We start from the raw sequence: 22,760 nt of genomic DNA, 5'->3' as shown, positions 1-22,760 counted from the left end.
GTCGTACTAGCCCCACCTTTCAACATCCCTTTCCTTCTCAATTTAAGAAAGTCTATTCTGGGCCTCTTGTGCTGAGTGTTGTATGTAGCCTTCTTGCCTCCCTCTGCCTCCTGTGGTCCCTCCTGCAGTGCCTCCTGTGATACCCTTTGTGGTTGAGGCAGTTGTATGGCAGTAGCTTTGGTCAGGAATCGACTGTATAACAGGGGATGGTTATGGGATGATTGTTTGACTTTCGTAGACAGACTGAGATAATGGAAAGGCACTAAAGGTTGCGGTGTCAAGTTTGGTTCCACTTTAAAAAGATATATGACTATTTGTAAGAGGCAGACATTCTGTGAGTCCTCGAGACCAGGGTGTGTCACATGACTGGTCAGCTGACAGACCCTGCACGATGATCCTTCTGGTTGTTGTCAGGGGTATGTACTTCTCTACCCCTCTTCTGCTTAGAATCTAGATAGTTTGACAGTTTGAATGACAACGCATCATTGAATTTACAGGTTATGAGCCCGGTAGAGCTATTCTACAAAAACTAAATGGAATTACTAGATCACCGCGGTGACTAGTACGGCGAAAATCCTATTTTCAATTGACCGTGCTGACGCCGAGGCGCTGCACAACCGACAATCGAGACCATGTCCTAAGCACGCGATGCTAGAGCATCTGTCCGTGATGAATCACGCGACCAATTCAACACCGATAATGAGGCAGGTGCCTCCGATGTTGACGACCGCCTGTCAGAGGACGGGCAGTACGAGGATGCTGAGGGCGAAGATGGAGACGATGCGGCGGGTCTACGAGACCAGTTGGGCCAGGGCAATGACGCCCAGGCCGCGGAAGCACTGAAGGCCATGAAGAAGGACCTACAGAATGTTTACCGCACGCGATGTGAGCTGAAGAAGATGCGTCCTTCAGTTACACGGTTACCCTGTCATGCAGACCACGATATCGCACGTGGTACCCTCTCTGGCGCCTGTGGGTGTCAAGGGTGGTAGCATCACCACTGGAAGTGGCGTGGTGCGTTTTCTGTTGAGGGGCACTGTTGCTGTACAGTTGCTGCGCAGGGATGGCACGTTTGCGGACATTCGACTTACAACTGTTGCCTTGGTGCCCCAATTTGACATAAACATCATCAGTGGATTGGACCTCTATCGGAAGGGGGACCCATTGATAAGTAAGGCCTGGTGGACAGGCAGGGCAAGCACATGGCTAAACTAGATGTCAACGAGCGGGGGTTTTACCTATACCTCAATGGTGTGCCTTGGCCTGTGGAGCCGACTGGCAAAATCAACACCGAGGCCCGCGAAGTGCTTGTTAAGATGAATGTCATACAGAAGGGGGGAGACACGACTTTCGTGACGGGTGAGCATGCTGAGTCGGCGGGAAAAGTGCTGCGCGGCTACTGAACGAGCTACAGCTGTCGCGCCTCCTGCACCAGCGGCTTGGACACCCTCATTTTGAAGCCTTGAAGAAGACGATTGAGGCCAGTGAGGGGAGTCTTATCCCGGTGAAGAAGCTCGTTGACCCTGACGACCCATGTATTTCATGTGAGTTGTCGAAGGCCAAAACCTTTAAGCCGAAGGATCGGCGGACGGATTTGGCCCAGTTCCCCGGCCAATTTGTCCATGCGGATGTGACAAAGGTCAAAGAGGAGGGGATCGGACAGCAGCGTTGGCTGGTTGTCATGTTGGACGAGTACTCAGGGCGTATTCACGCCGGCTCGTTCAGTTACAAGGGTGATTGCAATCGGTGCATCACCGACCAGTTGAAATGGTACCGCAACCAAACTGGTAGACAGTTGAAGAGAATCACTGTCGACAACGGCACAGATGTCAACATTCAAGAGTTGACTGCTTTTGTGCGTTCGGTCGGGGCTGACATTCGGACTTCCCCGACGTACTCACCGGCCCAGAATGGCCGCAGTGAGAGGACTGTCAAGGCTATGTTGGTGCGTATGCGTACGCTAATGATTCACCGGAACATTCCGTTGGCATTGTGGCCCGAAATTGCCAAGTCAGTGGCCTACCTACACAATGTGGTGGTCAGTGTTGAGACTGGCATGTCCCCTTTGGCACGTTGACACGTTGCCTTGCACGCAACCCCGTATGTGCATGACATTGGTCATCTTCGCACGTTGGGCTCGCGGTGCGTGGTGCGTATACCAGACGCGAAGCTGCTGCAATTGCGCACGAGTAAGTTGCAGGCCAAGGGTGAAGAAGGCATTTTGGTGGGCTACAGTGGCCATCACCTTTACCGCGTGTGGGTGAAGGAGCGTAAGCAGGTTGTCACGTCAAATAGCTTACACATCTTTGAAGACCTGTCGAATGACGACGTTGACGTCATGAGATCTTGGCCGAAGGGTGTTTGGCGTAAGTCCAAGAAGTTGTCAGTTGAGACTGACGAGCGTGGTCACCTGGTTGACACGCAGGCATCCATCGAGGACATCCAGCTGGAGATGCCAGCTGAGAGCACCAACAAGGGAGGTGCAAGTGCCGAGTTGACGACACTCGGTGATGTCAGTGGAATGCAAGACTTTTCTCCTGTGGAGAGTTCAGAGCGCCGAGGGCGCCCGCCAAAGGCACGACCGTTGCTGCCTATGACCCACGATGAGGTCCTGGCGATAATCGATCACGACAGTGAGCAGGCTGAGTTAGCGTCTTGGATGACCGACTACGCTGACCACGTGTGTGAGGTATACGCAGTGAAGCGTAGTACCAAGAAGATTCTGCAGCAAGACCCTCATGTCTTTCCGACACTGAAGGCCGCCATGGATGGTGGCGAGGCTGGCGCCTGGCAAGACGCCATCGCTGTTGAAATCGACCAGCTGATTCAGATGGATGTGCTGGCTTTTGTCGAGCAGTTGCCAAAGGGCAAACGTGCTATCGACTTGAAGTGGGTACTTCAACGCAAGTTGGGTGCTCAGCTTGAAGAGGTAAAGAAGAAGGCTAGATTGGTGGCGCGTGGCTTCATGCAGCGCCTCGGGCTTGATTATGCCGAAACCAAAGCCTTTACCTCTGGCGCTGACAGTTGGCGTATGCTGTTAGCGTTGGCAGTTCTCATGGATTGGGTACTACGTCAACTTGACATTGTCGCTGCCTTCTTGTATGGCATCTTGAAGGAGGACATTTACGCACGCCAACCACCGATGATGAGTTGGTATTTCAGACGGCATCCAGAGAAGGCAAAGGCCTTGGGTTGGACGCCGACGGCCTTCATTTGGTTGCGCCGAGCACTGTACGGCCTCAAGCAGGCTGGCCGTCAGTGGCAACTGACTCTGTTTGAGGAGTTGCGAAGCCATGGCTACAAGGCCATGCAATGTGATCAGGCATCGTTGGTGGGCAACGGTGTTGTGGCCGTGTCACACGTGGATGACATGTTGTATGCCGGCGCTGAGTCAGCGGTTGATGCCTTTGAGAAGGCAGTCACCAGCAAATTCAAAACCAAGTTGCTTGGTCAGCCTGAATGGCTGTTGGGCATGGATGTTTTGTGCACAAGGGGGGAGGCTGGCGAGGCTGGCAACCGAGACCTCGAGGTCATTGTGTCACAGAAAACATACCTGCAGAGCATCCTTGAGAAGGAGGGCATGCTAAATGCCAACGCTGTGCTGACACCCATTGAGAAGAAGTTGACTTTGGGCGTGGAGGGCACAGACAAGGTGCTTGATGAGGATGGAAAGTTGCAGTATGGCAAGCGAATGGGCAAGCTGAATTACCTTGCGACCATGACGCGGCCTGATTTGAGCTTTGCCATCTCACAACACAGCAAGTACTTGCAGGCACCGTGCGAAAAGCATATGCAGACCTCAAAGCGTATGCTGCGGTACCTGGTGGACAAGGGGGACTACGGACTGAGGTACCGTAGGCCAGAGGGTTAGGCCAAGGGCCAACCTGTACCTATCATCGCATATGCTGATGCATCATTGCAGGATGAAGAGGTAAACGGGCACAGTTCGTGGGGATTTGTGGTGCTGATGGCAGGTGCGCCAGTCAGTTGGGCGTCTCGACGTCACAAGACCGCAATACCGTCGACGGCTGAGTCTGAGTACGTGGCTGCGTACGCCACCGGGCAACACCTACGGTGGATTGCCAATTTTGTTCACGAAGCTGGATTCGACAGTCAGATTCAGCTGTACGGTGACAATGAGGGCGCGTTGAAAATTGCTCACAGCAAGAACACAACGACAGCCGCTCGACACTTTATGATTAAAGTGCACACCTTCAGGGAGCAGGTGCGTGAAGGCTTTCTACGGTACGATTATGTTCACACAGCCAACCAGTTGGCCGACATATTTACCAAGGCGCTGCCAGCACCAGCATTTCAAAGGCTGGGTGGGCGCATGCTTCATGGCCCTGCCGACAAGAAGAAGAACGAGACAGCTGAGCCAGCTGCCGTTTGAGTCTGCGTGTAGAATGGGGGGAGTCGGTTGTTAGGCTGACTTGGCAGCAAATTAGGTAGTTAATGCAGTGGGTTCTGTTGGCTCGATACTCCCGAATGGGGGGAGTGTAAGAGGCAGACATTCTGTGAGTCCTCGAGACCAGGGTGTGTCACATGACTGGTCAGCTGACAGACCCTGCACGATGATCCTTCTGGTTGTTGTCAGGGGTATGTACTTCTCTACCCCTCTTCTGCTTAGAATCTAGATAGTTTGACAGTTTGAATGACAACGCATATTTGAATTTACACTATTTTATTGGGTAGATTATTGTCAAACTGGTTATGTGATTGGTTCAATTACTTGGTGGTATGGGGGGCATTAAATTTTCAGGTGCGAGTAGGAAATTGTTATGGTGCGAATAGGAACACTCATAAAGACTAGCGAGGCGCTGATTTGAACATTCCTTTCACAACAACTAATCAATCTGCCATTTGGACCACCGAGCATCAAAGCTGTGTGATGGCATATCTGCATTGGACGCCAGCTTACGCTTGTATTGCCCTGTAATATGGTCTGCTAATGATTAGACGGTTGGATTTTGCAGTTCTACGGGTCACTCCTTGCTTTCAAAAGCCTCTGTTCCACGTGGAAGATGCAGCATACTGGACTTAGCATCAACATACACACAAGGTAGGAAAGCGGGGGCCGGGTTTTGTTTTATCCATTTGTTTTAAGTTGTAAAAATGCAGTATTATAAAGTATCTGATGACTAACTAAGCTCCGAGCCAGGATTTCAAACAGGTCATAGGCCTGGCTTCGGACGAGATCTGATCCCGAGCTAGCCTTGCGGCTGTCAGTCTCACGTTCCAAAGAAACCTTGCGAACTGGCTAACCACTTCCTCAGACATAGCGAGACACCGCTTCATCAGGCTTTGTGATGTCTTCTAACTCAGATCGAACATCACTGCCATCATCCGAATCATTTGAAAGCCCTCTGCAGCTTAGTTCTCACACGCTCAGGATTCATATCAGTGCCTGGGTTGTCTTCATATTCAAGTTCAGAATTCAGATTCAAGTTCAGAATCACTTTCGATGGAAGGACCAGAAATATTACTTTCTTCATCCCACAACTCCTTGAATGAGAACCTCATGACCTCAGCAACGACAGCTGGGTAGCTAGTGCCAGACGACGGACGCTCTTCCCTCCGGATAATAATTTTGTCCATTATAGCGTCAGGCACCATTTTGGCTGCTTCGATAGAGTAGTAATCATTAGCGAAAGTGTCCCAGCCTTTGTCATTAACCGTAACCCTGATCTCCTGCTTAGGGCTAAGGCCGTTAGCTTTCCGATAATTTCGCACGACTGAGGCAAAGTAATCGTCGTGGACATCCATGTGAATCCAGCCTATTTCGTTGAAGTCTATGTCATGCTCATAGCAAAGGGCTTGGAATATTTGATGAAGGTCTAGATTCTTCCTGTGGGCTTTTTCATCACGCAGGTTGTTCTCATAGATCTTGGTGACTTTGTGATCAGTGTCAAAACGAACTCGGAGCATTTCACTCTGATCTTGAGCACGATCGGAATGAACGCTAATAGAGCCGTCTTTCTCAACCCAAGAAGAATAGCCATGGCCACTTAGGTAGTAGGCATCAGCCGGATCTGTGGATAGGGCTTCGAGAGATTCAGTAGAATCAATCCCAGCTGTCCAGGTAGGCTCAGCTGCACTCGTCGAATCAGGATTGCTGTGCCCGAAGTAGGAAAAAGAGAGGCCAAAAGGGAGAAATGAAGAGGGCTTCATGTTGAAAATGGACTGGACGATAAATGGAAAAGTGTGGATAGAGAGCAGAGTGTGGTGGTGAATACCAGAGAAGGTGCCAGTTCTCACACAGGGCTTCCCGTTGGTATTTATCGAGATGCCTCTACTTTAACATCCCACTATATCCTATGCTGTACTGTCATGCGTGTGTCGCGCTACAGTGCTGAGAAGATTGCTATATGATCTGGGTTCTATCATAGCAATCTTGGAAGTAGAGACAACGCCGAGTAGCCAACTACAGCTCTGCGAAGCACCAGATGGTGATCTGTGCAAGCACACGAGCATCCATTCATGTGAGGAATCCAGGAGATTTCTAGAAGCGCAATGCCATCGCCTGGTTGAGCTGCGAGCCGCATGCTATGTATAGCCCCCTGGCATTGAAAGAATAGTACAGTGCAGCATCCTTTTACATGGTTGCACATGCTTTGAAATCTTTTCCCCGGACTTTTTCTCTTAGAGTTAGTTCGGAGGATGAAATACGACAGCCAATGTGGCTATCTGATGAATCAAAAGCTATATAGCAGTCGACAACGTTGATTCTCATACGACAGAGCAGAGAACGATGTAGAATATCTTGACCAAGTATCAGTGGGTGCATTTTGGCAGTTCTTCTGACATTGACAATCTACCTTCTCTCTAGGTTTCTTGCACTGCCTTTTGCTAATACTGGTGTGTTTAATTGCAGTCCAGATACATGGATCTACGTGGTATGTAGTTTCTTGACTCCTTTTTTGCAAAACCACATGCGCCTATGCACCCATTTAGCAACAAAGCTCACGTTGAAATCAGCCTAGCCGGGCAGAAAACAGTACTAGGGCGCTTATATTTACAGGGAGGGCAGGGCCCTAGAAGTTACTACCAAGACTATTGCATCCAAAGTATGTAAGCTTGCATTGGAGAAGCTTATATTCGTTTCTTCCCTTCCACCTCATTGTACGATATACGATATCCGGCTATCTGTGCGGCAAAACTACAATATCCAGCGCTTAATCCCTGTATTTTTCGGAGGAGGGAAGCTCCAAGCGCAGTGCTTCATAGCGCACCTATTAGTCATGTGGTAATTCTGGCTCGAGATCTATTGCTTTCCACGGCCCAGACCCGGCAAGGAGCAACATCTACGCATATCGTAGAATAACGCATTTTGTAAATCGCATTCACGCTTTGTGTGAAAGCTCCAAATAGCCATCTCGGTCAGATCCGAGATCTGTAAATCAAGAGAACATAACCAGGGCTCGTATACGAGAAGTCTGCCCATCTGGAACTGACGGAGTCCTCGTATAGCAGTATAGCAAAAGTGTTCTAGGGACAATCTACCAAGTTACCCCGGGTATTGCAGCTCTACCAAGTTACCTCAGATATTGCAGCGTGTGTGGCCGTGTAACTATAAGACCATAAAACCCTGGATTTGTCCTCTCTGTCAAAACCCTCAACAAAATGCAAGATGTAATAGAGCATATAAAGGGAAGATCATAGGAAGCTGGCAAGGCAGAGTCTAGAGTGCAGTAACTTAGGCCACGCAACACGACAGCACTGGTACAGGTTTGCCTTGCCTTAATCTTCTTACTTGTATCTAGCCTGGTCTCCCTGGATTGGCCCAGAAATAACTGCTCTTCTACTAACCTATTTTCGTATAACATAAATAGTAGGACTTGAGATTTATTGTTCATTACTTTCAACTCCAGAGCTGACTAATTTGAGCCAGTGGTTGAAGTACGCTTTGTGCTATCCATGCTACAAGTGGCCCGACCATAGCTTTCAGAGCAGCCCTCTTCACATGCAATGAAGTTAGCAATCTGTATTTTCTTTACCTTTCATTTTTGACACTTTAGATTCGATGCTAATACTCAGGCATAGATGGGTCACAAGCCTGTTCTCAATAACTCATTTATGGGCTGTAGCTCAGATCGATAACTGGCGCTTCTTAGGGCCTTGGCAACTGGCTCTAGAGTTTCTTTTCATGCACCGGCAGGACAGAGACTGGCAGAGCCTAACCAGCCCATCTTTGTCAACTTGCACAGCACTTTTGACATGTGAAAGTTGAGGGTGGAATAGAAACAATAAATACCCCTCTCAATCTTGCTCCATATTCACATTCTTTGCATGTTGTCTCAGTCACCCCAACTCCCCATTTTCCTCCTTTTATCTCGTTTATCTCTGTGACTTATTGCCCAGAATGCGGTTTTCATCTCTTGCGTCTTGGTGCCTATCAATTCCAGGCTTGAGGAACTGGGTACCTAGCTCGTCAATTAGTGATCAGCCCGCAGACCCTAGCTACCTAAATGACCATGGCTACTACGTGCAGTACCAGCATCGAACTGGTCAATCTGCAGTCTACTCTGATCATCCTAATCCATCTGCAGGCTTCCTGGCATTCTCTATGCATATTGACGAAGCGCGTATGGTTACTACTTTCTACAACAATGTCTTGGACCAGGAAATATCTGATGACAGAAGTCTGGAACTCCCCCAAATATACCAGGCTGTTTGCTATCAGAGGGAGGTCAACTTCCGGGACATGAAGTGGGTTGTCATGGATGTTGACGATGTGTCTACACTCCAGATTGTGCAAGACTATCGCAAAAGCCACAAACTTAAGCGGAAGGACGCGATAAAGGTCACCCCCAACGATGATGAATGGGCCCTGTTTTCCGAAACCCGCTACTACAAAGATGCCGCTAGAATGAACCCTGATTCCTCAATCGACAGAATACTTGTCCAAAGGCAGGATCGCCAGACGCAAAATGGCGAGTTCCCTGTTGTTATTGCCGAAGTCTTGATGTTCTCATTCAAGAAACCGCAGGAAGTTTTTCTCGACGCTATTGATGCACATGCTGCTGAACTTGCTTCTGAAGACGAGGTGAATGCTGCTGTGAAGGATGCAAATGAGGCTGCGGAAGCCAACTTAATGGATCTTTTGGAGCTCAATCATGATTTCTTTTCGGAGACTGCATTCGACACTACATCGGAAGGAGGTGATATGGAGGCTGCTTCAGAGCCTCCTTCAGAGCCAGTCTCAAAGTCTTCTTAGAAGTTTGCATGGGACTATACTTGTGCCGATGATGCCAAGTCTTATCCCCATGTCTGACAGGTCAGTTAAGTGCCAACCGCACTTACCACAGGAAGGGAGCCACTCAGGTCTGATAACATAATCTAGAATCAGGCTAGCATGCCATGAAGCGCTTCTTAGAGCATCCAATATCTGCTATAACCCCATAAACCCATATTTAATAGATCACAATAGTCAACCTTGAGCCATGATTCGTAGCAACAGTAAGGGTGTCGTGTCCTATACGTGAAATAAGACTACGTCATCACAGTCATAGGGCAACTAGCTTGTAGCATGCTACGCAGCGTTGCCACTGACTAGGCTCATTAGGAAGGAGAGTCATCAGCATGTGCTGAATGGAAGGTGGTGAAAGCTCCAAGTATGGTGCCAGCAGAATAAAACAGCAACATATGTGGGAAACAATGGCGATGCGGCCACATACTGCTCGCACTCTAACAGCAGCCGAGGGTATTTGACAGTCACAAGGCAATGAACCATGCATGCCTACCTGAGTGCTAGCTATCTAGCGCACCAGCCATGTAGGGCTAGGTCTTAACCTCGAGTAATTAACCTTAATTTTCCGTAAAACGACAACCGGTTATCCCCAGCAAACAGCACTCGAAATTCCCCTTTTAGCTTTCAACTCGGCCTGTGCTGAGTCCTTGTTCTTCACTAGCACACGTGCGAGAGGCAGCATTTGTTATACTCTAGCTCAAGCTGTAGATAGGGGGAGCCTTGGGCAAGAATCAACTATGCGTATTTGCCGTGGTGGAACACGCCAGTCTTTTGTACTTTAAACAACATCAAGGCAAATCATGGCACGAGGTTTGATGAGATAGAAGGAATGGAATGACACGGACGAGGTGTTGTAAAGAGGACGTGGTGGGATGGGAAAAGAACCTGGACACTGAACATGATGAAATCACGTAGGAGAAAGGTCTTTTAACACCTATCAAGCCCACTACACTAATTTGTCTTGCCCAAAATATTGGGGGCCATATAGCCTACAAAGTCCTAAGCCTCAGAGCCTGGGTGGTGCAAGGACGCGTTTGTGGGGGTGGACATTTCTCGGAAAGAAAGCGAATCCTTGCTCAATCCCGAGCACTAAACACTGGAGTCAAATAGCTACACCCCCATATACAGAGCTACTAATAGTACATATCAGGAGGACGTACTGAATGTCTTTGGATTGAGGAGAAGAGGGATCCGTGATTTCTTGGTTCTTTTCTGTCTAATTCTTGGTTAGAGCGCGGATCCGACAGATTTATATATTCCTCACCACAGTGTCCATACCTGTTGTAGAATTGCTTGTATTGGCTGTTCGCTCTCTCTCCCCTTCGTCAACCCATAAGTACTTTGACTATGAGATATACTGTTGTGACACATATGTATTAATCGAGTTAATTAAGGACTAAGTTCTAAATCTCTTCACAGCATCGTGTGCCAGGTATCAACATCACGCATTTACCCGATGTTATTCCGAGTGACACTCTTCATGTCTGTGGCTAACCCTAAGGTTTGGCGGAACATAGTCAGGGTCAGGGGCAACAATCCTGATGGCCCCGACTCAGATTGTGAATTTGATCATGTCACTGATCGGCTCACACCTTCTCAGGGCTGATGAGTGTTTGCTAGTGACAAACCTTGACGGCTTTTAGTCTGACGCTTGCCAGTATAGACGAAACTGGCTTTAGAAGTGTTACTTCAGCGGTAGCAGCGAGAAGGGTAGTTATGGTGAAACATATGTTGTTAGTTTAGAAGAAGAAAGCTGAGAGGTAGACTTGGAGAAGGCTAAAAAGACAAGCGTAGAGGTAGCGATAAGAATGGTGGGCGCCATTGAAGAAAGAAAGAAAGGTGTAAGTCCTAGCGTAAGTGACTAGCATGGTCAAGATTAGTCGTAGTTTTCGGTGGCTCTCGAAATTGCCGTATACCAGTACTCTCAGACCTACGCTCTGCTTCACTGTTACTGTTATGAGCTTGCATTCAAAGCGCTTGGCCGGCTCTGGTTCTTCTAGAGTATCACTAGTGCATCGTTCCTATATGGACAACGACAAGACTCAATCTTTTCCTCTATTCTTTCTCAATCTGGGCCATCTTCTGCCATTGCTGAAATCCTAAATCGCGCAGTTCTTCTTGCAGCCCCTTTCAACTATCATTGCGTACACTAGGCTTGGCACTGCTATTCCTACCGAGTTCCTACGCAAAAGCCAATTGTAACCTTGGCGTATTACGCTCTCATATAACAACCTCAAAGTTAGCTCATCCAAAAGTATTCTTCACCCTCTCCCATCCTTCCTCCTCCCTCGCTCTCAAGAAATAATGGGTTGATAAGCCCTGGCAACAGGAAATCTAGACTGGAACAAGACGACCGCCCTGGACCTCTGGCACGTTTTCCGCGTACCTCTCAACCTTGGCAGCTTCGCGGTAGTGATCAAGATTACGCTTTCTGTTTTCTGGAGAGTTTATAGCCCCGACAGCGCCCTTCATGCAAGCGTCGCCAGCACCATTATAGTACCAAATTCGCTTCTTGCTGCTCATGATGTCAATTTCGAAAAAGTATTCATTCTCCCTCTGATAGTCGTACGTCACACGAGTAGTAGAGCCAAACCCGCCATTTGACTTGCAAGGGTCGGTATAGGAAGATTGAATAACAGAGTGTACACCTGGCAAGAAATGAAATTGAACCTTGTCACCAGCTTCGGCTTGAATATTGTTAGGGTAGATTGTGTTACCAACCCAAATAATATGAGTGGTGCCGGCACGCTTGGCAACTTGAGAAGTGCTATCCTCAGGAGTCGCAGGAGGGATGGCCATGGCAGCAGTGGCAGCTAGAAGAGCAGTGATGGTGAAACGCATGTTGGCGGTTTGAAAGAAGAAAGAATACAGTAGATAATCAGGCTTGAAGTTCAAAGAAACAAGGGAAGGAAGTGTTCTGCTGAGATGGTAATAGTAGTTGTGATGAGGCCTTGGGATGTGCCGCCAGCTTGGTATTTAAATAGTCGATCCAGTATCCCTATGCTAACTTCGCCAATGCTTTCGCCATTATCGCAAGAACCTGCCAGTTTTGCCAGAGAGCTGTGGATGATAAGCAAGCAAGCAAGCCCAAAGGAAAAGTGATATGATATGAAAGCTCACGATTACATTCATCATATCGTTATCCACTAAGAAAAGCAAATCACAGGCCATAAAGCGGCTTACCTGACCATGGCATGTAAGAGGACTGCGAAGCCAAGACGGTTGGATTATTCCTCTAGACACTCTGGACTCTAAAGTCCGTACATACTCGTGACTTATACACAGCCGGGCGTTGAGTTTTGTTAACATTAAGCTTTATACTAGCATTCAAGCCTTTATTCAATGCGTATGCTTAATCCCTTTATCCCATGCTTACTTGTTATAGGACAGGTAAGACACCATGCGTCCAACGATTTGCTCTAAACATCTAGCGTAGTATGACAGCCACGTGACTATCGTGAGAGGAGCGAATTTTGAATTTTAACAAAGCAACAGAGGAAGTGTTGCTGATTATCCACTCATCGAACATTCCAACCAAGAGCAAAAACACTAAAAACAGAAAACGTTGTTGTGATCGACATGGATAGGGGGAGGGGGGAAGCGAGATGGAGCAAATGAAACATCGGGGTTAAGGCGACAGACTATTTATTTACAAGCACTGAAATTCTCGAAGCTCTACAAAGTCGCCCATAGTAGAACATAGACTACTTGGTGCTCGTGAATGACGAAAACATGCCACTAGAGCTTCATTTGCTTGCCTCTTGCCGGTTTCCCCCCAGAGTGAAGTGTTGGCGAGGTTTGGGATTCAAGCAATGGTTTTGGTGAAATAAGCTAGACAGAGTCGCCGAGTTCACGCAACTCAACCAAGTAGTTGACGCCATGAAAGACCCGAGACTCCCTCCTTTTGCTGTAGCCGCCATCGTTCGTAATTAGTCTACAGAGGTTGTGTAAGCCACAGGCAAGATATATGTACAAGCACGGACTCAAAGAAACGTAAATATCACCCAAAGAATAACGGAGTAGGAACAATTATAACCCATTGCTGACAAGTAAGCAGCTCGGATTTAAAAAACACCCAGTCCGCTGAAAGCTTACTATATGTGAATCTTTATGGGGAACTGCAGACGCGGACTCTAGGATCCTCCAAATTACTACCTATTGACAACTTCCCTGGATCTAATGCTCCAGGGCCGGTAAGCAAAGTGCACAAAACGGGACAGCCGCAATCTTTGTCCATGAAATGCTCAAACATTACCTCTTTCAGTATAAGGTTTAGCGGTTTGCTGAGCTAGCTATCAGTTTGCGAGTTTCGGCTCTAGGCGACTATTATCATTGACTCACAGTATATATCTGATAACCGATAGAAACCAAGGTTCATAGCTTTAACACTATAGTACTCCTAATGCCCACAGGCTGCTATCGGGAGGGTCTTAGGTAGGCGTTAGCTATGCATGCTGGCGGCGTTGGAACAAAACAGTCTTTTGTGCTTGAAACAATATCACGGCAAGTCAATGCACGGCATTCAATGAACTTAAGGAAGTGCAACAGCATGGATGGTGTAGTGATGGGAAAAGAAAAGCTGAACCAGAGTAAGATACAATGATATGCGCGAAAGGCGCTACCAGAAGGCAGTGAATTCCTGTTTTAGCGATTGTTCTTGTAGCTCTATTAGCTCTGCAATCTTTTCCGTCTATGATACTACCCGGTGTGTATAGGTAATGCCTGTCCTCCCTCTATCTACCCATCATTCGGCCTTTCCTAGGCCAGTCCTGAGAGAGAAGTACCGGCCATGGCGAGGGAGTAAGAAGTGAACAGAACCCGGTCCCACCACTACCCCTATCTCCATAGTCTATCCGTCTCATGCATTCTTCCTCCTTCTCAGCCAAGTCAAGTATAGCCGATCCATTAATGTGTTCTCGAAGCTCCTCGTCTTCCCTTGATTGGATTGCGTTGATACCCTTCACAAGCCTAGGAAAACCCTTGCAGCTTCACAAATCCTGGGATAGATCGATCCCTAGTGGCTGTTGCTACCTTTCCCGTCCTCGGGATGAATGCAACACTGAAACTGGTTTGGTGTGGCTCACAAAGCCAACTCTAAATGCACAGTCCGGTGTATCATAGATAGCTCTTTGCGGGCAGAGACTAGTCTAGTTGACCCCTAGGTGTCTGAGTGACCAAGAGAGACGAAGACTGGCTGATCCAACTTCTGCCGTGGTTCGTTCGTGCTAGGCCTTTTCTTTTTTGTCACCTGATCATGCCATTCCCACATCTACCAAGCCCACTACTCTAGGAGTTACAGTCACCCGAGTTGTTAGGGGTCATATAGTCCACAGAGTCATCGGGCATATGATTCTAGAGCAGTCATGTTGCCAAAGAAGAAAGCTAAGGCCTAACAATCCTTGCTCACTTTAAGTTTGGCCCACGTGGATTATAAGCAAGTGCGCCCTCAAGATAGAACGTAGCATAAAAAAACAACGCAACATTTAATTAATTGAAACTAATCGCTATTTTTCGCGTATTTCAATAACAGCCTGACATGTTCTTGAGTTATGACTGACCTTACTACAAGTTCCACACCGCCTTGCCCTCGCCGGCCCCGACCTTCCCCGGCCACCACTCACGAATAATTCCGCCATCACCTGTGTATTAACGTCTTTGTGGTCAATCTCGCTTCTTCCCTCATCTATATATGTTCCGTCTATTTTGTAGCTGAGTTGCTTTCGCTTTACAGCGTTTGCTAAGAATCTTATTTGTCTGTCGAAGAATCTGAGCCTCCAACTTCAACAGGGCGTTCTGACACATTATTTAACGGGAGATATAAGGAGGACGTACTGAATGCCTTAGAAGGAGGAATAAGCGATTATTGAAGTTGCTCTGTGTCTATCTATTTCTTGCCTGAAGAGCCGATCTCAACGGATTTACATATACTACTACCATGTCTAGATGCTAACCCTGACGTTTGGGCGAGCTAGATAAGGGTCAGCAATCCTGGTAACCCTGACGTAGATTATGGACATCCTATTGAAAGTGACTTAGATGTCTGCATAGTTGATGATAGGGAGCTACTCCGATGCCTCCTAACTCTTCTTTCGAGGTATTCAGATTGGGAACTAGCTTCTAGCACTGTCTTTGGGCACTTAGAAACCCAAGGATCAGGAGCTGGCCTCCTCCTTGATCGGTGTTGGAGTCTGTAGCTGCGAATCAAAGTCGTGGATTTCATCTGGGTTGATACCATATTTTGCAATTGTTGATCAAGAAGACATCTATTTGCTAGAATTACGTGCGAATTACCAGATATCTGAAATGAAAGGGCGTCTCCTTTTCAACTTTCCATCTACGCACAATATCTTTGGGTATTGGTGACTAGTGAGTAGCTTTGAGACTAGGCCTCTGGACGAAGGAAGCCGCGGTCCGGGGCCAGCTAAATCAATATTATAATTTTGAAGTTCACGCTTTTCATGCAGTCAGTTTCCGAGCGGCAACTCTCAAGGCCATGGTCAGCTATAGCGCAAACTGGAGCCCCCCAACCATAGAGGCGGAAAAATAAAAGAATAGCAGCGCAAGGCTGTCCAGGAGTAGTACCGTCATAGAAGACTGTAGGAGGACCCAAGATGAGCTCTGAGAAAGCAGTGTTGCAGTTTAGTACTGAACATGGAAGGCGGTGAAGATGGGCGGAAACACAGGGGAGTGAGTAAAAGTATTTCACCCTTCTCACCAGCACAACCATCTAGATGGACTCCTTTCCCTCCTCATCAATCAATAAAGATTACATACGTACCATAGCAGCGCGCCTTAACCGTAGCAAGCGGCTTTCACCAGCTGGAGGGTTCGATGCTCGGTAAAAAGATATCATTTTCTTAAAGTCTACTAGACTGCTGAGTGTAGAAGCATCTTATGTGGTACTAGCAATGAAATGGAAAGAACAGCTAAAAGGCATTTATCAGATAGCTTGTATGGTTATGGTTAGGTGTAGCAAAGAATTGCAGACATGAGACATGACGACAGTGAAAAAAGACAAAAGAGGCAAGAGGAGGAAGGAAACAAAGGTCTATATAGCCAGAAGGACCATCTCTTCCCGAGTCTCTTTCTGGGCCCCGCCCATAACAAGCCAAACATAGCCAGTCACACCAGCGCTTTATCCATCTATGTAGCACAGGGCCCCTGAGTATAAGCATAACAATTTTGGGTGGCCTCTCAACGTCCGCGAGCCATGCTACAGCCTAGGCTAATTAGTATGGTTTACATCTTAGTACTGGTTACACAAGGGGAAAGAGGCCTCATCCGTACTATTTGAATTGAGGTTGCATACTACATAGAGACGATAGCGCCCCTTTTGCCCTTCAACTGCATTTTCTGTAAAAATCTCCAAATCTACTGTTGAAATGACTGTAGCAGAGCCGCGACACCGACGCGGCATGCTGTCAGTGGGCAAGAGAGAAGACAGTATCAAGATGGTGTTGTTTAGAGAGGAACTATGTCGGTACCTAAGCCGGGTGTGGGTTTTGGGCCCAGGGTCACATGACAGTCTGACCCTGACCCCACTCTGAGATAGACTTACGAAGCGTCAACCTTGGAAGTCTGTCACAGAGTTTCCTTCCTTCTTCATCAAGCATCAAGAATCAGAAGAATTGACATACATCTTAGGATTGCTATTCATACGAGTCTACCGTATACATATGCATCTATGTGAGTGATTATAGCGTTCTGTTTACTGTGGTCAATAGCTGCAGGGTTACAACTGCCGTATACCCACACGGGGTGACCCTGACTAAGTCCGGCCAGACGTTAGGGTTAATGTCCGACACAAAGGTCTAGACACTGCAGTGATGGATGTATGAATCGGTTGGGTTGCGCTCTTCAATCAAGAATTAGATAGACACCCACATTATCAATAGTCACTCATTTCCTCTTCCCACTCTAAGACAATCAGTGCGTCCTCCCGACATCTACTGTTAAGCTAACCTTCTAGTGACTTGAGCTACAGAAATTACTCTGTTGGCTTCCAACTCCGTCTTTGCCGAGGACTAGATTTGATATGATAGATGGAATGCAATGGCATGAGCAAGGCATAGTAGAATGCGCCTGCCGAGATGGGAAAAGAAGCTGGAAAGTGAGCAAGATAAAATCACGGAGGAGAAAGGTCTTGTTTAGGAGGCAGAGAACTATTTGTCTAGCTCTTGTCCCTGCACTCATTTGGTGTCACACTGGCTTGTATATCTAGTCACCCTACCGAGAAGTACAGAAACTAGCAGGGCTAACTTCCGCCGTGGCTTGTCCTTGCGAGGCCTTTCTAGTCACTCGCCGACGTCATTCCAACGCCTATAAAGCTCAATACGCTAGGTCGCCCAAAAGATTGAGGGCTATAAAGCCCACGAAAGCCCTAGAGTCTAGGTGGTATAGCATCGCGTTTGTGGGGGCGGCCATCGTACTTGGGCTTCCTGGACAGGCATTTCTAAGGTGGAAAGTGAACCCCTGTTCAACCCAAGTCTAACTATTGGACACTTGACATTGGGAACTAAATAGCTACCGCTCTTTACAGATCTGCACCTATGAATAGGAATATATCGGTAATATACTTAAACCAAGTTTCATATTCCAGGCTGTTTCTCTCTCAGACTGTGGCACCTTCCCGTAGCACATCGCGGCACATCCTCAGTGGCGAGATATGCAGAATATACAGACAGATTGTATAAAAGACGTCTCTTGTAAGTAGAATCCTACACGTGGGGGTCTGCTTTCTGACGCTAGCAAACCAAGAGTCGATACTAAGCCGCTAGTGTCACACATGCCTCTATATACCTATGGCATACTGACTTGCCGCCTCGGTGTCACAACTATTGCGCGCTTCATTTTAGACATATTCATTCTGTAAGCTAAGAATCTCTTCCTGCGAGAGAAGTAAGCAGAATCGCACGGCGAAACCCAGGCACTAGCACAGAACACACAGATGGCCTATGAGCCTGGGCATATCAATCGTGCTAATAGAGCCGCCCTACGCATTTTGATGAAATAAAGCTTGAGAACATTTAGTGAAAGAGAATTCAGTGGCTGGTGACATTAGAGAGGTCGGTAGCACTAACATCACTCTTCATATAGTTACTGCCGGCACCATCGTAGTGAATTTGAGTTTCTATTCCAGCGGTAGCAACGAGAAGGGCAGTTATGGCGAAGTGTATGTTGTCAGCTTAGAAGAAGAAAGCAGAGAGGTAGACTTGGAATAACCCAAAAAGACAAGCACAAGGATAGGAAGGGTGGATGGCGATAAAACTGATGGGTAGTCGCAGTTTTCGATGTCTCGCGAAATTGCCGCATATCCGCACTCTTGGACCCATGCCCTGATTCACTACTAGCATTCAAAGTGCTTGGCCGGCTGCAGTTCTTCTAGAGAATCACTAATGCATAGTTCCTTCACAGAAAACACTCAATCTTTTCCTCTGTTCTTTCTCAATCTAAGCCGCGTGATCTGACTATCTTCTAACAGCACTGAAATACTAGATCGCGCAGTTCTTACAGTTCCCTTCAACTACCATCCCGTAGACTAGGCTTGGTACTGCTTTGTCTACCCTGAGTTCCTATGCAAAAACCAATTACAACCTTGGCGTATTAGGCCCTCGGATAACAATCTCAGAGATAGCCCATCCAAAAGTATTCTTCACCCTCTCCCTTCCTTCCTCCTCCCTCGCTCTCAAGAAATAATGGGCTGATAAGCCCCGGCAACAGGAAATCTAGACTGGAACAAGACGACCGCCCTTGACCTCTGGGACGTTTTCCGCGTACCTCTCAACCTTGGCAGCTTCGCGGTAGTCTTTAAGATTACGCTTTCTGTTTTCTGGAGAGTTTATAGCCCCGACAGCGCCCTTCATGCAAGCGTCGCCAACACTATTATAGTACCAAATTCGCTTCTTGCTCAAGATGTCAATTTCGAAAAAGTACTCATTCTCAGTCTGACCGTCGTACGTCACACGATTAGTAGAGCCAAACCCGCCATTTGACTTGCAAGGATCGGTATAGGAAGATTGAACAACAGAGTGTACACCTGGCAAGAAATGAAATTGAACCTTGTCACCAACTTTGGCTTGAATATTATTAGGGGAGATTGTGTCACCAACCCAAACAATATGAGTGGTGGCGGCACGCTTGGCAACTTGGGAAGGGCTATCCTCAGGAGTCGTAGTAGGGATGGCCATGGCAGCAGCGGCAGCGAGAAGAGCAGTGATGGTGAAACGCATGATGGCGGGTTGAAAGAAGAAACAACACAGTATAGAAGTAGGCCTGAAGTTTAAAGAAAGAAGCTCGAAGTGTTCTGCTGAGATGGTAATGGTAGATGTGATGAGGCCTTGGGATGTGGCGCCGACTTGGCGTTTATATAGCCAAAGATTCTAGTCCATCCAGTATCTCTACGCCAATTTCGCCAATGCTTTTACCACCTTCGCCGGTGCTTTCGCTATTCTCGCAAGAACCTGCCCGGCTGGCTAAAGGGCTATGGATACCAATCAGGCAAGCAAACAAGCCCAAGGTTAAAGTCATATGATATGAAAGTTCACGACTATACCATCATATCGCGGATCACCAAGAAAAGAATATCACAGGCCGCATAGTGGCTTGGGTAAACATGGGCCGCAAAGCTAAGACGGGTGTCTCCAACGGTTGAACCGGCTCTCCAGCAACTCTGGACTCTAAAGTCCGTACATACTCGTTCCTTACACGCGGCCTTGAGCTTTGTTCGTAATAAGCTTTATACTAGCATCCAAGCCTTGATTTCATATGTCCCAGCGCTTAATCCTCTTGGCCCATGCTTTCTTATAGTAGGTCAACTAGTGTGCCATAAGTCCAGCTATTTGCTCCAAACGTCTAGCGCAGTGACTATTGCGAGACGAGCTAATTTTCAATTTTAAGAAAGCAGCAAAAGAAGCGTCCATCAGACATCTAATCAAGCCAAAACCAACCAAACCATAAAGCCATGCGGTGAGGATTGACAGGGGATGAGAGATGGAGCAAACAATACATCGGGGTTAAGGCGCCAGGTCATTTCTTTCCAAGTACTTGCTTCTCGAGGCTCTACAAAGGGTCTATAGCCGCCATGATAGGATAGATACTACTTAGTCCTCGCGGATGTCCAGGACATGCCACTACGGCTCCATCTGTCTGCCTCCCCTTTGGCTCTCCCCAAACTGAAGTGTGGGATTCAAGCCATTGTGTTGCGGGAATAAGCCAGACAGAGCCACCGAGTATATGCAACTCAGCCAAGTAGTTGAGGCAACGAAAGGCCTAAGACTCATTCCTTTTGCTGTGGCTTGTGTGTAGTAAGCCCAGCGAGATCGGACTTTCTGACTTACCCAAGTTTACATAAGGGATACGATAATGCACGCGACAATAGTACTCAGCAGGCTCCTGTCATGCCAAGAAACAAGAACAAAAACAAGAAGGCTCAAGGCCAAAGCAGGGCCGTTAGTCACTAGCTCGCAAAGGTCGTGTGATTCACGGGAAGCAAGACATGGTACGTACATATGTACAAGCACAGGCTCGTCGAAACAGAAACACTGCGCATAAAATAGCAGGGTAGAAACTATTATAATCCATTACTAACTAGCAAGTATCTCGGAGATAAATGTCACTAAGACCGCTAAAAGCTTTCTATATGTGAATCTTTATGTGAAACTCCAGACACGAGCTCGAGATGCCTCTAAATTACTATCTATTGGCACCTTCTACTGGATCTAATGCCCCAGGGCCGGCACACGGAGTGGACAAGATGTGAGAGCCGTAATCTTTGTCTATGAAATACCCCAACACTACCCATAGTAGCAGTGTGCTGAACTAGCCATTACTTCACGAATTGCGGCTCTGAGATGCTATTATCATTAACCGCCAGTACATATCTACGCTGGTCCCAGCGCTACTCTTATCTCCATAGTATATCCGTACCATACATCCTTCCTCCTTCTCAGTCGAGTCTTGTGTAGCCGATCCATCAATGTCTTCTGGAGGCTTCCCGCCTTTTTTAATTCGACTGTGTTGGTATCTTTCACAAGCCTTGTTCAGCCCTTGCCGCTTCGAAAATCTAGAACAGATCCCGATGGCTCTTTCTACCTTCCCTATCCCCGATGTGAGCACGGCACTGGAATTGGTTGGACTGAGCCTTTGGCCTCGTGGTGAGAAAGTCAACCAACCCTAAATGCACAACCCCGTGTCTGCGTACAGGGACTAGGCTAGTTGTGTCTTTGACTATTGACACCTGACATTAGGCCCCCAAGGCAGCCAGGCCACCGCCATGTGCTTTCAAATAAGAATTGACGTGCAAGGTTGTGAGGCCCAATCCTTGTTCCTCTCTCAGTTGTGCTTCTTTTTACAGCGCCTCCCGGAATATTCTTAGTGATTAGAGGCAGGGGATCTACCCGGTCAGACGCCGGGTCTCTTGGAGGAAGAGGAGGTAGACACATAGTATCACAATAAGAACACAGCAAATTATCCCATTAACCCCAATTATTCACTATGCTCTTCCACAGATGTCTCAATTGTTACCTCGCCTCTTCTTGCATTATGACCAGGCTTGCCGCAGATACCACAATGCTAAATCCCTAGTTGCACTGGCCTTCCCCGACCACTACTTCTCGATAATTCGGCCGCTACCTGCGCATCGACATCCATTTGATCAATTGCTTGATTTCCTTCCTCTACTGCCTCTACTACTATTGCCCCTTTCTTCTATAGTTGGGCTCTTTCTGCCCTCCGACGCTGACTTGGAATCTCATTCGCCTATTCAAGGTCTTTGACCCTAGCCTTCAATAAGGCAACTTCATGCACACGGAAGGAAACTGTATGGCCCCTAGACTTGACTTTAGGGAGCTACTCTTGTGTCTTTCAACTCGTCTCTTAAAAAAAAGCCTCAAGCATAGTCTTTGGGGTCTTTGAGACCCAAGGGATTGACGGTTCAGCCTCCTCCTCAGCAGGCGTAGGGGTCCGTAGCTGCACATCAAGCTTCGAGATAACGCTTTCTGGGTGAAGAGGAGTAAGTCCGGCCCCTCTGAAGGCTGACTTAACATTCTTTCCCAACATAGTGGCCTGAAATGCAGCGTAGAATGCTAGGAAGAACTCAGTCTTCGAAACGCGGGTTATAGAGCATCTTATACGATGGGCTATTTCTTGGCCGTGAGCACGCTGAAACACCCGATATCAAGGGGCTGAAGTAGATGAGATGGATGATGTGGCATACGAAGCCTAATAGTCTTATTCTCCTCACAATATCTTTCAAATTCGATAGAGCGGGGACCTTCGCAGCCATAGCGACTATTTGATCGCTTGACTGTGCAGCGATCAAAGTGCTTAAGCCACTCAAGACCAATCTCATTACCGGTCCAGCCATTTTAGGTCGTCGCAATGGCCCAATCGCCCGGAATGTTGCTTTCCGAGTACCGGGTAGCGAGGTGGTATTGGCCTCCGCCGATGATGAGCGGCGGGATCGCTCGGCCATCTGCATTAATCGCTTCTATGACCATAATTCATTCCGGTT

The 22,760-nt window shown here is 47.6% G+C and overlaps 5 protein-coding genes across 5 annotated transcripts; 2 read left to right on the top strand and 3 right to left on the bottom strand.

Annotated features, from left to right (window-relative positions):
• Positions 1-391: 391 nt before the first annotated feature.
• HOO65_040055 (Copia protease) lies at positions 392-4,393 on the top strand (the record flags this gene model as incomplete). The annotated part of the gene is made up of 6 exons (XM_071002503.1): positions 392-416; positions 643-869; positions 937-1,014; positions 1,415-1,945; positions 2,171-3,849; positions 3,946-4,393. 6 exons carry the CDS (start codon positions 392-394, stop codon positions 4,391-4,393), a joined length of 2,988 nt encoding a protein of 995 aa, XP_070858898.1.
• A 1,037-nt stretch (positions 4,394-5,430) lies between these two features.
• Positions 5,431-6,171, bottom strand: HOO65_040054 (uncharacterized protein; the record flags this gene model as incomplete). Its single annotated transcript, XM_071000567.1, has 1 exon — positions 5,431-6,171. The coding sequence occupies one exon, from the start codon at positions 6,169-6,171 to the stop codon at positions 5,431-5,433; it is 741 nt and encodes a 246-aa protein (XP_070858897.1).
• A 2,191-nt stretch (positions 6,172-8,362) lies between these two features.
• On the top strand, positions 8,363-9,217 carry HOO65_040053 (uncharacterized protein; the record flags this gene model as incomplete). The annotated part of the gene is made up of 1 exon (XM_071000566.1): positions 8,363-9,217. One exon carries the CDS (start codon positions 8,363-8,365, stop codon positions 9,215-9,217), a length of 855 nt encoding a protein of 284 aa, XP_070858896.1.
• A 2,367-nt stretch (positions 9,218-11,584) lies between these two features.
• HOO65_040052 (putative GPI-anchored cupredoxin) lies at positions 11,585-12,091 on the bottom strand (the record flags this gene model as incomplete). Its single annotated transcript, XM_071000565.1, has 1 exon — positions 11,585-12,091. One exon carries the CDS (start codon positions 12,089-12,091, stop codon positions 11,585-11,587), a length of 507 nt encoding a protein of 168 aa, XP_070858895.1.
• Positions 12,092-18,975: 6,884 nt separating this feature from the next.
• HOO65_040051 (putative GPI-anchored cupredoxin) lies at positions 18,976-19,479 on the bottom strand (the record flags this gene model as incomplete). The annotated part of the gene is made up of 1 exon (XM_071000564.1): positions 18,976-19,479. The coding sequence occupies one exon, from the start codon at positions 19,477-19,479 to the stop codon at positions 18,976-18,978; it is 504 nt and encodes a 167-aa protein (XP_070858894.1).
• Between the last annotated feature and the right edge of the window lie 3,281 nt (positions 19,480-22,760).

Source organism: Ceratocystis lukuohia, assembly GCF_044167205.1.
Source record: "Ceratocystis lukuohia strain C4212 chromosome Unknown Supercontig4_pilon, whole genome shotgun sequence".
NCBI classification, from domain to species: Eukaryota; Fungi; Ascomycota; class Sordariomycetes; order Microascales; family Ceratocystidaceae; genus Ceratocystis; species Ceratocystis lukuohia.
Note: the sequence above shows the minus strand (reverse complement) of the source record. Positions and strands in the feature narration are given on the sequence as shown.